General features: G+C 21.9%; 1 protein-coding gene across 4 annotated transcripts; it reads left to right on the top strand.

The window, feature by feature from the left end:
- Positions 1-1,007: 1,007 nt before the first annotated feature.
- On the top strand, positions 1,008-15,619 carry LOC413303 (vascular endothelial growth factor receptor 1). 4 transcript variants are annotated; one of them, XM_026441937.1, is made up of 24 exons: positions 1,009-1,412; positions 5,898-6,031; positions 6,117-6,300; positions 6,985-7,112; positions 7,599-7,734; positions 8,166-8,305; positions 8,385-8,553; positions 8,660-8,783; positions 8,871-9,064; positions 9,146-9,309; positions 9,485-9,620; positions 9,881-10,027; positions 10,107-10,244; positions 10,469-10,611; positions 10,819-10,978; positions 11,095-11,195; positions 11,371-11,521; positions 12,400-12,624; positions 12,789-12,957; positions 13,395-13,662; positions 14,040-14,371; positions 14,441-14,546; positions 14,782-15,401; positions 15,558-15,619. In XM_026441937.1, the coding sequence occupies exons 1-24, from the start codon at positions 1,355-1,357 to the stop codon at positions 15,571-15,573; spliced, it is 4,143 nt and encodes a 1,380-aa protein (XP_026297722.1). In that variant the 5' UTR covers positions 1,009-1,354; the 3' UTR covers positions 15,574-15,619. The 4 variants fall into 4 exon arrangements, with proteins under 4 accessions (XP_026297719.1, XP_026297721.1, XP_026297722.1 ...); XM_026441934.1 differs by having other exon boundaries at positions 1,008-1,412; positions 13,428-13,662; positions 14,782-15,619; XM_026441936.1 differs by lacking the exon at positions 15,558-15,619 and having other exon boundaries at positions 1,008-1,231; positions 14,782-15,480.
- Positions 15,620-16,330: the final 711 nt, after the last annotated feature.

Below are 16,330 nucleotides of genomic sequence, written 5' to 3' on the forward strand. Positions count from 1 at the left end.
TGTTATTAAACAAAAATCAAAAAATTTTCATATATGTATATAGATAAGTTAATTTTTTAATTTAAATTAAGTTAATTGTTTAATTTAAATTTCTGAAAATATATATAACTTCAAAAAATGAAATTCCAAACAGGAAATGCTAATATAACTAGACGATAAATAAACAGATTATATTATGTATTGATAGGATTGCAAATTAATAAGAAAATAATTATATAAATCTTTAAGTAAATATATATTTTTTACTGTTTTTGAAAAATTTTTTATATCATTTTATTTTCCATAAAATCTATCAATTAAAATTGTTTATTTTTTTTTATAATAATAGCTTTTGTTAACGAGAATTTCTAATTTCTAATTTATATTTATATTTTTTATCAATTTTAATTCGTATATATAGAATCAAATATCTTCTCTCATTCTATTGTAGGAACTATCTCTAACTATTTATCATCATTTACTATTTATACACGCAATATAATTCTAATAATACCATTGTTTATTATTATACAGAATCCTTTTTTATATATATGTATATTTTAAACAAATATTTTTCTATTCAAAGCTTTTCTTCTCAAAACTTAATTTCAAAAAAATTATTTGCATATGTATTGAGAAAGGATTGCAGCAACGAATTGTTAAATTTTAAAAATTTTCTGCAAACTATTATTAAAACATGAGATAAATAACTTATTTATCATATTAAAAATAACTAACTTAAAGTAACTACTTTTTTAATTAAAATCCAGAATTTCAAAACATATGTGAAAATTTAAATTTTGATTATTTAATCTTAGAAAAATAAAATAATATTTGATTAGATAAATTTCATATAAAAATATCTATTATTCTTTATACAAAAATAAAAGTACTAATATTTTTTAGAAAAATACTGAACGACTATTGATCTGATAAAAAAAATTACGAACCAACATCCTTTAAGCTTCTTTAAAAAATTCAAATATTACGCATGCCCAATTGAACGCATATAAGAAAGTGACATGGCGGTTCTCCAATCTTCTTTACTCCCGCGATTAAATTCAAATACAGACCAAATGAAGGAGAACAAGATGACGTCGTCGTCAACGATAACTCGTAATACCAGTCACATAGTCAGAGAATCGGTCAGGGTGGGGCTCGTAGAATCGTGCTTATGCGTAACCCGTTCGTTCGGTTCATTCCTCCAGTGAGAAACAGTACGTCGAACATTGGTGATCGTGCATGGTGGCGCGTATGTATCCACGCGTATTCCTCTATGAAAGAGGTTGTCGCTTTTATTGTGTTTTCTTGTTGAAAATATGAAATGATTAGTGAATAATTAAAAATCGGTGTATGTGTAATAAAGAAAACGAAGATGATACATGTCTCAAGAATAGTCAATGCAATCATAGTTATCCTTGCTCTCAATAGAGGTAATGCCTTTACCTGTCATCTATATTCACCTGGCGACCAATCCGTTGTTTCGGTGAGGTGTCATGATCACGTGGTTACCATTGAGTCACGCTAAGAGAAACAGGTTTTCTGAATACTGCATACCACTTGTTATTGTGTATCTCATTGAGAGTCACCTATCATAAGGAACATACTTGATCTTACATATATAATTACTGATGATATTAAAGAGTTAATTATCTTATTTAAGATTTTATTAATGCTTTTTAGGTTAAGGTTTCACAAATGATTGAATTAGTTTTAAAAATTTGTAGTTTATTAAAGTTTTTTTTATTGTATGTATAAAAAAGAAGAATTTTAGAAAGCTTATAGAAAGCTTTATTATAGAATAATAATTCTAAGAATATACATATATCGTTGTTTAAAACATAGTGTTTTGAAAATTATATGTATAAAAATTTTGGAATTTGATATTTTTAAAATATTGGAATTTTGAAATTATAAAATAACTATTTAATTTGTAAATTATAAAATTTGGAAATTATTAATCTTTACTCAATGAAATACTTCAAATATTTTTCTTAGAACAATATTGCTTCTTAAATTATATCATTGATTTATTGTCTATTTTGATGTAAAAAACATCTCGAACTCAATGACGCGTTAAACAAATAATATTCAGCTTTTCGTAACTTGCATAATAATTAGATACATTAATCACATACGTTTATTCCTAGTTTTTCTGATTTAAATCTTCTGATTTATTTTTAAAAATAATATAAAAATAAATCAGATTCGTTTTAAATATTTCATTATCATTTTGGCATCGTATATATAAATAATTAGTAAATAAAAAACTTCGATTCATTTTAAACTGAAATTTTAACATACTGTATAAATTAAAATTATGATTCTTAAAAATTGATTTTTAAAATATTTTGTAATGAATGGTAAATAATAAAAGAAATAAAATAAAATATTCAAAATTCAATTAATAAAACCTATACTTATCCTATATCATTATAACAATATTTATTTAATTAATACAATAAAATTCATATAGATAAAAATTAAAGAAAAAAAAAGAATATTTCTTATGTGATATAATAATTGAGCAATATATTATCATAATTTTACAAATTACAAATTGTCATTGCTATTTTGTTAATAAATACATAATAATATTAGATTTTTTTGAATGATTTTTATAAATCATGAATTAATATTAAAGATAATGAAATATATTAAATAACTAAATATTTATTATGCAGAAAAAAATTTATACTTAAAATTTATTACTTAAAATAAATTATTTATGACTTCTTTCCTACTTCTCTTATGATAACCTATAAAATATAGATCACAGATAAATGTAATGATCAATCAACTCACAGTAGTATCTAATTACAACATTTCATTGAAATATATCTATGTATTCTATATTGGAATATATAGGTATCTCTATCCCGTTGAGAATTGACAAATTTATCGTTAAATATAACAATATGAAACAACCATATGAAGTACGAATGATAAAATTGATTAATATCAAAGTGTATTTCAGAAAAATTGAAAGAAATATTGAATTCATTAAACAAATTTTATCTTTATTCTTTTATCAATGCAATTTAATGTTTTTAAATTATTATCGTATGTTATGCCAGAGAAAATAATTTATTTAATAAAAAATAATATATATATATATATATAAATAAAATGAAGATAAATATTTTTTTTTCTATATCATAAAATTATAAATGATATCATGATATTTTTTGAAAAAGTACATAAATAATTCGTATTCATGAATATCATTAAAAATTTATTTGAAAGTTGATTTAAAATTTTTTTAGGAATATGTATATATATGTATAATATATTACATGTATCTTATTTGAATTTTCCCGCGCAAATATCTTGCATTCTATTCGTTATTTAAAAAAGTATTTTAATAGAAAGGAAAAGAATCATATATAATAAAAATTGATGCAATAAAATTCTTAATATTCTTAATATTTATAAATGAAATATTTATGAAATATTTTTTATTTTTATATATATATATTTTTTACGTTTTTTTTAATATATTTTTATTTTTATTTTTATACATATATATTTTTATTTTTAATGTATGTTTAAGGAAAATATTATTATATGTAAAATTTATTTATATAACATGATTTTTCATAAAGATGCAATTAAAAATGATGACTTTATTATTGACTTTATTTAGTATGAGTAATGCTTAATAGAGTGAAAAAATAACTGTGATATGCAAAGTACGCTATATTCTTTTAAAGAAATAAATATCATTTAAAATATAAAATATAAAAGTTTTATCACAGTACATTGATTTAAAAATTTCTTTTTGTATAAATATGATTTAACAATTTTTCTAATAAATATAATTTGATCTAATAAATATCTTTGATTCTAATAAATATGATCTATTGGATACACATTGGTATTTTACTTGAATAACGATGATCAAATAAAACTTGTCATATCTTTTCATTCGTAGAAGTAGCAATATATCTTAGATATGTTAAATATTACGTTTGTAAATAAACTTTGATTGCAAAATAATTTAATTAAATCTCTTTTTCAATTAAAAAAATATATATTTAAATATTAGATCATATGCTGTTTTTAATACATTAGAATTTGAATAAAATATTATTTTATATAATATAGGATGGAATTATAGAATGGAAAATAATATTTTATATATTATGTTGAAACAAAAATCAATAATAATAAAAATAAATGTAAAATAATTATATTTCAAACGTAATAATCAATTTTTAATTATTATTTCTTCTATTTATTATTATTTTTTTTATTCATAATATATATTTATAATTTAAAAATAATTTAATTATATTCGAATTATTGTTTGCAATCTTTCTATTTATACGACAAAAAGAAAATATCTGAATACTAAGTTAATCTGTGAGGGGCCATTCATTTCTCTTCATCTTTTATCGTCAGTAGGTTGGGCAGTTCTTATCAAGACTTCCCAATATGCGGCAACACAAGTCCCACGATTTTGTGTGTACATAAAAGTTATATATAAAATTATTTTCAACTGTTATCTTGAAAATGATGTTGTCATATAGTCCTTAAGAATTAATTAGATATATATATTAAAAGAATCTATTTGATAAATTTATTTATGAAAAAATTTTTGATTCTAGATTCATCAATAATATCAATAATATCAATAGATATTACAATTAATATTATATATATTATAAAAAATAAGACTGTTATTTAATTGTTAAATTAATTTGAAAAAAAAAATTGTAATAACTATTATATTATTTCAATTTGAATTAGATACAAAACTTAATACGAATATAAAAATATAATATAAAAATTTCATACATTTAGTACATTATCATAATCCAATATTGGAAATCTCCCTAAATAACTTAAATAACTTAATATTGGCATTCATTTATCCAAGATGTCACGATAAAACTTAGCATCCACATTTATTTTTCTCATAACGTTATAAAAATTATTCATAAAATAATGTCATCAACATTAAAGACTGTTTTACACAATAATGATCTATTAAAGAATAATAAATTTAACAAAAGATTCTCGCCAGCTTTTGCTCCTGATTTATTTATTTGTTTCTCTGTGAAACGTTGATTGATAATGTGGCTGCATTATCAGAAGAGGAAAGAAAGGACTTCCTTCCTAGAGACGGTTGTATATGCGCAGAAACGATTTCTCGTACGGCACATACGTGTATTTTTACACAGAAAATATAGTAACAAGAATAGAAGATAAAATCGATTATCCACAAGACATTGCGGTTAAAAATTTCTTTCTTAATTTCGAAATATTCTCGTTCCAAGATCTGAAAATCTACAAATAAAAATGTTTTTAGTTGAAAATTTTTGATTATAATATTTTACTTTTGTTCATTTAACACAATAAAAAATTGAAGAAAAATTTAAAAATCTTTTTAAAATTATAATTTTTTTTCTCATTTCAAAATTAACAATTCTAATTTGTTCTTCAATTCGAAAATTGAAAATTCTTATATTCTAAAATAAAATTTTGAAAATCTATGTAATCTATTATGTAAGTAATTAATTGGGTTCTTTTTTTTTATTCATATTGATATAAATACCAATCTGTATTTAGTATATTAGTATTATACTCTACTAGTTTGTTATCTAATATAGTAGAGTTATCAGTATATTATCAATATCTATTAATTTATCGATTATCAATATCGGTGTTAAGTGCACCTTCATTTTATGTTAAGTGCGTCTTCATTTGCATTTTCAATATCTATCTCTTAGAAAAACATACTCTTATAGATAAATTTTATTTTTGGCTTATTTTTTTTCCACGAAAAATCTCTACGATAATTCTACATTCCTCAATATTCCATTCCACTCTTATGATGAATTTTTATATTTATCTGTAATTTTTTCACAAATTCTTTATCGCTCAATAATTTATAATTTTTTTTTCTTCATCAGGTTCAATAGCTCAATTGAGCGTAGATGAAACAGAAAAAGCTGCAGAGCTTCTCATAAATGAAGGTGATAGTTTGGAGATCACATGCACCGGTTTTGAAAGTATTTTTTTTGTCTATCCTGAAGATGAACCCAATGTAAGTCTTTATAAAAAAAAAAAAAAAGAAATTAATATTGATGTGATATAAAAAAAGAAATTAATCTTGTTAATTGTTAAAATAGATCATCACCTCTACGCCCTTTAAAGAAGAAAATCTCGAAGATGACATATTCAAATTCGTGTTTAAACGAAACGAAACTGTTCATGGGGATACAGGATTGTATGGTTGCCCCGATAATATTTTGCAAGTTACCTCACACCCTAATTTTCAAACAACTGAAAGCTTGGTATTTGTTTATGTTCAATGTAAGTGGATTTTTAAATATTTCTTAAAATATGAATAAGAAAGAGTTGTTCTGGAGAGTATTTCTTGTTAATATATTAAGATATATATCTTGCTAATAAAAGTAGATATTATGTTGAGAATAAAATTCTCAGAAAATCACTCTTAACGCGATATTTATTTATTTATAAAAATATTCTTGAGAGCATCTCTTTATATTTATTATTATTATTATTATCTTTTAAACAGAGCAATAGAATATTTATCATGGATTATTATTGTTACTTACTATTATGTTATTTACTATTGTTAATTACTTTTTTTATAAAAAATATAATAAATATAATTGTATTAGCAGAGATATTCAGTTTTTTAAATGTATTTTTAGAACTATATTATTTTATAAGAAAATTTGAGAAACTATATTTATTATAGAATTGAAATATATTGTAAAATATAGTTTTCTAAAAAATATACGTTTTATATTATAAGATTAACTTGATTAACTAGAGACAGTAATGGTTATCATTATTATTATTGTTATTATTTTATTCTACATTTATATTGTTCGTTATATTTGAACTATAATATTGTTTAGACTATGATTGTCCAGATATGTATAATGGCTATAGATAATTTTTTAAATAAAATAATAAAATCATACGATCTTAATACATCAATTTAATGCTACAATTATTTTGTTTCAGCGAACAGAAGCATGTTTGTGCAAACAGATAATTTTCGTTCATTAACTGTAGCAGTCGGTGAAACTGCTTTAATACCTTGTAGACCAACATCGCCCAATTTCACAGTTGAACTTTTCCTTAGTGATATGGTAAATTAATCTGTTTTAATAATTTGCTAGGCAAAATAATAATCAAACCAAATAATATTTAATAATTGAAACAACATTTAAAATGAGCATAAAATCATAAATACAAATGAAAAATATTAAAAGATTTTTGTTTTTGAATTTTTGATTGTAATTTTTTTTAATTTGACGTATTTTTACTTGATTTATCTTTTCTAAAAAAAATTAAATATTTATTAAATATCTTTTAAATATTTTTTTAATTTTAAAAAATAAAATATTTATAGAATTTACTTATACTTAGTTTTTTAAAGTATTATGTTTTCAAATTAAACATTTTTTGATCATTTTCTTAATTCTAGAGTTGAGGAAGATGCAGAGTGATGTTATATATATTATTTTGTTTTATAATATTAGATGAAACATTTTATAAATAATAAATAGAATTAAATAAGAAAATATATATAGAAACATAAAAAATATTAAGTAAAGTTATATTTATTATTATAGGTTGTGAATAAAACAAATTTCCATCCAAGGATTGGTTTCACTTTGACAAACATCACACTGAAAGATGGTGGTTATTATACATGTGTCATACAAGCAGATGTACGCCACGAAATAAATTATTACTTACTTGTGATTCGTACGTATACTCTCTTAAAATATTTTTAAATTTTATTATTTTATAAATTCTTCATTATAATATTTAAATAAAAACAATTTAATTTAATTTATAAAAAATATGATCATACAATTTAAATATAAATAGAGTTTTATAAATATAACTCTTTAATTAATAATAAAACTTAATAATAAAAAAAACTTATTATTTTATTATTATTTATCTTAAATATATAAATTAATTTGTCTATAAGATTTTAAATACAAATATTTTTAAATTATAATAATTTTGAAAAAAAGATAGAAAATATTTTGAGTTTTTTAATTTGATATATTTGATTATTCTCTATAAATAAATAAATTTAATTTTTTTTAAAATGAAATTCTTATTTCATTTTTTTTTTTTTTTTGAATACAGCTTGGAATTGATTGAAATTTTCTTTTCGATTTTAGGGAAACATGAATTGAACGAACCAAAAATTGCGGAGGATAATTTACGTCATGTAACAAGAGGTCAAATTCTACGTGTAAATTGCACAACAATCGTTGAAACAGATATGAATTATGTTTTAAATTGGAGTACACCGCATATGGTTGGAAAATAATTTATTTTTATTCAAATCATTCAATTGAAATTAAGTTAAAAAAAATAAATTTTACATATGATTTCAGAATACTAGAATAAGGACTGTTGATTACAGTGAAAAAACAGGTCCAATTAAAAAAGCGATTGTCGAAATGATTATAGAGGATGTAAGATACGAAGATGAAGGCTTCTACGAATGTGTTATAAAATCTTTTCATGATTCTAGAAAAACAAAAGTCTTTATCAAAGTTCATGGTGAGTTAAAATAATTCTTTTTAGTTATTTAATTATTTAAAAAAAATAAAATTAATTTAAATGTTTTTCTCTTATATTAAAAATTATTCTAAATATATATTTTTAGATCCAGAAAACAAATTTATCAATCTAACAGCACAGGATGCTATCAGACATTATCAACGTCATGAAGGTGGTGAAATACAATGGGTTGTACATGTACATGCTTATCCAGAACCTATTCTTAAATGGTAATAAATTTTAAAATAGAAAATTATTAATAGAATTAATTAGAATAAAAAAATTTTTTAATATCTTATTTCTGATTAATTTTTCAGGCTAAATACAAAAGGAGAAGAAATCATAGGTAATTGGGAAGCTCCAAAAAAAACGAAATATGCGATAAAAACGGAATCTACTAATACAATTTTAAGAATAAACCATTTAAATATCGAGGACATGGGAGAATATTCTCTTCAAGCTACTAATCAAGATAAATTCGATATGTTGAATTTTACGTTAGATGTATTAGGTATATAAATTTTGTTTTCAATAATCGAAAAAAAAAATTTTTTATTATTTTTATATTGTTTTTTTATTAACATTTTTTCAGTAAAACCAGTACCAATGTTGAAAGTAGAGCCTTATTATAGTCCTAATCAGACAGTGGAAATATCTTGTGATGTGGCAACATTTCCATCACCGATTATAACGTGGAGTTTTATTAAGTACCCTTATTATCCTTCTTATGAAAATGCGACCACTATAAGATTAACAGTATGTAATATCTCCCTTAAATAAATATTAATTATAATTATGAACAAACGATGAAAACAATTGAGAAATTGAAATTTTTATATATTAAAAATTTTAATATCAAAACTTCATAAATTTATAATTTATAAATATTTGTTTTATTTTTATTTGAAAGATATTTTTCTTAATTTTATAGAACACAAAAGAAAGCGGAATGAACACCAGATTTCATTCAATTGTAAAGATGACTATTGAAATGAGTGGCCATCTTACCTGTAGCGCGTGCAACATTATTGGATGCGAATCTCAAACTGAAACTATTTTGGTTTCCGGTAAATAATTAAAATAAAAATAATAATTAATAATTATTATATATATTATATATAATTAATAATTATTAATATTAAAAAATAAATAATTAAAATAATTAAAATAATTTTATTTGCAAGATATTCATCGAATCACAATATATGTACATATTTATTAAAAATCATGCATATTTATCAGGATAAAAACTTTATATATTATTTAATTTTGTTTTTATGTCTTTTTTTCATTTTTATACTTTTATATCGATTTTTCAAAACTATAGATGGAAGAGGTGGTTTTGGTATAATCGAGCTAAAGGATCCAGTAGTCGAAGGGGATGATTTAGAATTAATTTGTGCTGCCTCCATTTATAATTACACGAGCAATTTCGAATGGAAATACGAAAACGGTACTTTTATTGTGCAAAATGGTAAGATAGTTTTATTATATTTTGAAAAAAGAATTATATTTTTTGCCAATTTCTTAACTGCTGTTTTTGGAACATTTAGATAGATTGACGATCGAACAAGCTAAGACTCGATTTACTTATCGTTCGATCTTAAAGATAAAAAATGTAACAAAAGCAGATTCGATGAAGTATACATGTAGCAATAAAGAAGAAATGGATTTCTTTCTTCAAGTTCACGGTAAGTAATTTATATAGGAAAAAAATATAGTATATAATAATATAAAAACCTGAAATAGTTTAATTATTGTTTATAAATCATCAAAAATTTCTTTTAATGAATTATTTTAAATCATAAATAATTTGAAAAAAATTTTAAATCTATTACAAATTGATTTAAAAAAATTAAACAAATAAAATTCTTAATTTTTCTTTCTGATTTTTCTAATTTTATTTCTTTTTTAGGGGCAGTGAAACCTTTTATGAAGGAAACCAATCTAAACGGAAGTGAAATTACGATTGACATTAATACACATGATTCACATAATTCGTTAATACTACAGTGTTTTGTAGGTGGAATGCCTAAACCAATAGTTACATGGTACAAAGTAAATATCTGATATCTTTATTTCTAAATATCATTAAATCATATAATTAAATATTATTTAACAAATATTTTTACTACTATAACACGTAAAAATTATTTAATGAAAAATAACATTGTATATATATATATATATATTTTTTTTATTACTTTTTTATATTATATGTAAATATTCTTAATCACTTATGTTATTTATTTCATTTTTTCATAGAATGATGAAGTAATAAAAATTGGTGATCAATTCACATATACCCATAATCAACAAGAATTGCATATTAATTATCTAAGGGATATTGACAGTGGAATATACTTATGCAAAGGCGAGAATCGTTTAGGAGTAATTAAAGCACACGGAAATATAATAGTTAAAGGTAAGTTACTAAATTATACAATATTGAATAGAGTTCATTTTTTTCGATAAAACATTTCATGATATATATCTATGTGAAATACAAAAATTTCTTACGAAACTTTTTAAAATCTATAGGAAAAGAGGTTCCAAAAGAATTAATAATATTGATTGTCATCTTATCGATCACAGTAATAATTCTGGTGGTCTATTTTACAATCAAGATTCGCCGTGAAAAGGTATTTTTGTATTATTGAAGAATAACATTTTATTTATAAATTTTCAACTTGCATAATTAGATTCTATTTGTTAATATTCTCAATTTTTTTTGACTCTTGATTTTTAGTGATTTCATGATTTAAAAATATTCTGCAATTATGAAACATATCTATACACATATATTTTTTATTCTAGATCATGAGAAAAGAATTAATGGAAGCAGGATTAATGCATTTTGAAGAAGGAGCAGTGGAATGTTTGAATCCAGAATTAACAGTGGATGATCAAGCAGAATTACTTCCTTATGATAAGAAATGGGAATTTCCAAGAGAAAAATTAAAGTTAGGTAAATAATATAATTATATAATCATACATAAAATGAGATGTAAATTTAGTATATATATATATATTATTCTTATAGTGTGTAGTTAAATACAGGTTATTTCCAGTTATTTCCAAATGATTTTTTAATCCGACATCTAATTGAATCTGGTCGGAATTCAAGAAAAAATTAAAATTAATCAGTATAATAATTAGTAATCTATTTTTTACTATATAATATAGATATATATATCTATATATAGATATAATATAGATATATATAATATAAATAAACTTTGACCTAAAAGAAATAATTATATTTCTCATATTTAATTTAACAATTTATCAAATGTAAATATTATGCTTATTAATAAATATTGTGCTTATTATACTTATTAATATAAACATTGTACTTGCATTTATTAGATTGTTCTTTTGTTAATTAAATTATAATAATTTTATAATAATTTGTTTTTTTTTTATAAACATCTCTATCTTGCTTTCATTCTTTGCTTTCTTATATGCTACTTATTTATACTTGATTGAAATTTTTTGAATTTTATAAAAATTATTTTCTAGTATTTTAAATCAAAATAAATTTCACAGATAATATATAAAATGCATATAATCTCTAAGTAAAAAAAAATTAAATTTCAATCTTTTATATATCGATTATTATAAATAATTATAGATGTTTTTTTCCTAAATATTTCAAAAAAAAAATTTTTTGTTAATATTAATTATATTTTAAATATTTTATAAAAATGTAATTTTTAATGAAAATTATATATATATTTTAAATATTTTTTATTTAATTTCTTATAAATATTAATTATATTTTAAATATTTCATAAAAATTACTTTAATAATTGAAATTTAATTTAATTATTTAATTATTTAAAGGGAAACAATTAGGAAGCGGAGCTTTTGGAGTTGTCATGAAAGCGGAAGCAGAGGGAATTTGCGAGAATGAACCAGTTACCACAGTAGCAGTAAAAATGGTTCGTCGAACAACAGTTCCGACTTGTGTTCGTGCACTTGCTAGCGAGCTGAAAATTATGGTGCACCTTGGTAAACACTTGAATGTAGTCAATCTTCTTGGTGCTTGTACGAAAAATATTTCCAAACGTACGTATTTTAAAGTTGTGGAATTTTTAAAAAATAATACAAATAATAAAATAATTTAATAATTAATTTAATAAATAAATAAAACTTTACAATTTAATTTTAAAATTTAATATTAATATTTTATGTAAATTTTGATTTTAATATTTTTTCTTTTTTATAAATAGGTGAATTATTAGTAATTGTAGAATATTGCCGATTTGGAAATTTACACAATTATTTATTACGACATAGGACTGATTTTATCAATCAAATAGATCCAACAACTGGTAAATTTGATCCCAGTATCGGGCAAGATCTTTTAACCAGATCCGTTAGTGTTAGCAGTAATAATAGGTTTGTTTTACTTTTTTATCTTTTCATATAGCATTTTTACTTATTAATAACGCTCATTAATAATTCTTTATTTCGTTTCAATAATCTTTTGAATGTAGCTTATGAAAATATGTATAATTAAAACTTATGTAAAATAACCAACATTAACATTATAAAATAATATTTAATTAATAATTAATTAATATTAATAATTAATTATCCATTATGAATATTTTAAATCCATGTGATTTAACATAAAACATTTCTAAATTTTGTATCTGAATATTATGTTTTTTAACTTATGCAGAATCTACTTAATTATTACAATTTAATTACAATTTCTATATTTTTTTTTTTCATAGTTCATAACTATATGTTCATAACTATATATATTTATGCTCTGCATGGGGTTGTGGTGGTTAACGATGGATATGTGTTTTCTTCTGTTCGTACGACAGGATAAAATACGTGGCATTGTCATTTTCTCGCAGTCTTAGTGATAATTCTGCCACCGAGTCGACGAATTATCAAACTTCTGCAATGGATTCTCAAGGAATTAGTATGTCACCGGATGGCGGTATTCAAAGTAATAATTCGTCCCAAGGATGGAGATTTAATTATCGGGGTGATTATAAGGATCATAATTTGAAACCGATTTGTACGCAAGATTTATTATCTTGGGCTTTTCAAGTAGCACGTGGAATGGAATATCTTAGTCAAAGAAAGGTATATTTATATACAATTATGATTTGATTTTATGTAGTTATAATATTCAATAAATATAAAATTGACCCATCATCAATCATTGAAAAAAATTTTCAAGTAGGATGCGATTGTGATGAATCCTAAGAAATATATTTTGTCAAAAAAAAAATATTACATAAAATCTAAACAATTTTTTTTTTTAGAAAATTATTTATCTTGGTTTGAGAATTTTGAATCATAAATATCAACTTTTAGAATCAATTTTTGAAATCAATATCTTATTTCTGATTAAAATCTTTAGCTAATTGCAATAAAAATTATTAAATAATTGACTCTATTAATTTTAATATTCCATTATAATTATTAATATAATTATTTCATTATAATTATTTTATTAGGTATTACACGGTGATTTAGCTGCAAGAAATATTTTATTGGCCGAAAATAATGTCGTAAAAATCTGTGATTTTGGTTTAGCAAAAACCATGTACAAAGATAATAATTATAAAAAAAAAGGAGGTGGTCTATTACCTATAAAATGGATGGCTATTGAGTCGATTAGGGATCGAATTTTTTCAACACAATCAGATATTTGGTCATTTGGTATAGTTTTATGGGAATTCTTTACATTAGCTGAAACACCTTATCCAGGAATGGAAGCTGAAAAACAATACCAGAAACTAATTGAAGGATATAGATTGGAACAACCTGAATATGCTACTTCCGAAATGTAAGTTATAACAGTTTTTAAAACAAAGACAAAAATCATTTTTTTTTTTTTAAATTTCAAATTTCATAGATATAACATAATGTATCAATGTTGGATGGCTAAGCCTAGTTTACGTCCGAGTTTCACGCAATTAGTTAAGAATATTGGTGATCTATTAGAAGAAAGCGTAAAAACGGTAAGTTTGATGTCAATATATTTTTATTTATCATATTTTATATTTATTTTTATTTTTATTTGCAAAAATTTAATTTTTACAATAATTTTTTTAAATTTTATTCAAAAATATGATGTAGTATATCATAATAATCATTATACATAATGTATATAATACATTAAAATGAATGAATGAAATTATTATACTCATTTATTATTAAAATCATATACATTTTAAATATTTTCATTTGATTTAGCATTATATCAGTTTAAATGATCCCTATATGGATATGAACACAACGATGTTAGAAGGTGGGCGAAATGATTATTTAACAATGCTTTCTTCACCTGATCATACAACACTTTCCTCGCCCACTCATGATTATTCAAATTTGCCTTCTTCAAATTTAACCGATTCAACGTACCTATGTATGAGTCCTAATAGTCAGGGATATCAATCAGAAATATTCAGTCCTAGACCAAATCAAGAAAGTACTTGTTTTGAATTTCCATCGCCTACTTCTGACTCAGAGGACGCAGTAGAAATATCACCAATGTTAAAAAAACAAGAGGAAGAAGATCCTTACTTAAAACCTATCAATGTACATGCACGACGAGCAGAATTCGTTCGACAACGAGAGGCAATGAAAAATCAAACAATAGATCGACCAATCAATAGGGATTTTGGATATTGCAATACTCCACAAAATGGTCAATTAATAAATCTGAATGAAAAGAATAAGAATGATTCAAAAAATTCTGATGACAATGAAAAATTAAATAATGGAAATACAATATCGGAGAAAGATTTTATACCTACTATCATTAGGACACAAGATAATTACGTAAACATGCCTAAACAGAAGAGTGATTTAAGGTTAGAAATGCCAGCTGGTTTTAGCAATCCTAGTTATGTGGTGATGGTTAATCGTGAAACAGATCAAATGAAAGTTTAAGCATGAATTATGCATGAACAAAAATTGTTACAATTGTTCTAAAATAATGATTAACAAATGGAAAATATCTATTTCAGGGGTTTCATGGAATGACATATAGGTATGGATGGAAAATGGAAAAAAATGAATATTAAAAAAAGTGTTATTATCAATTTATAGATTCAACTTTTATGTGAGCATGTGTGTTTTTGAGTGATAAATACGAAAAACTAATTATATAAATAAGTTTCAAATATCACGTGTTGCTTTCGTGCATTTTGCTTGATTTTTGATGTGCCATGACGACAATTATTTAAAATAATTTAAATAAAATGAAGTCATTCATGATTAATTTTCTTAATGAGCTTAGATATTCAGAAAGTTTGATATATATATATATATATATATATATATATATATATATAGTATATAATATCGCGGAATTATTATAAATGAATATCAGAAATAAAATATATTCATTAATTTACAAAACGAATTTGAAAAATAATGGAAGATAAAATATTTTGAAATAAGGTAATTATTTTTATTTTTTCATATTTAAAATCTTAATATAATTATTTGATATAAAAAAGTCAAAAATAAAATAAAATTTCATTTGATATTGAATTAATATTAATACGACTATTATAAAATAAATGAAAATAGAGAAATAAATCAATATTTTCATAAAATAATTTTTTTGAAATTTTTTGATATATTTTTAGGCGATTAATATTTCGCATATGAATCAAATTATTTCAAAAAAATTATAATAAAAAAATATTTTTTCATATGTGTACATTTATATTTATAACTTACATTAATTTTTTTATTCATAATTAAAATTTTTACTATAATTTAAAATATTATA

The sequence above is a fragment of the Apis mellifera genome, linkage group LG1 (genome assembly GCF_003254395.2).
Source record: "Apis mellifera strain DH4 linkage group LG1, Amel_HAv3.1, whole genome shotgun sequence".
NCBI classification, from domain to species: domain Eukaryota; kingdom Metazoa; phylum Arthropoda; class Insecta; order Hymenoptera; family Apidae; genus Apis; species Apis mellifera.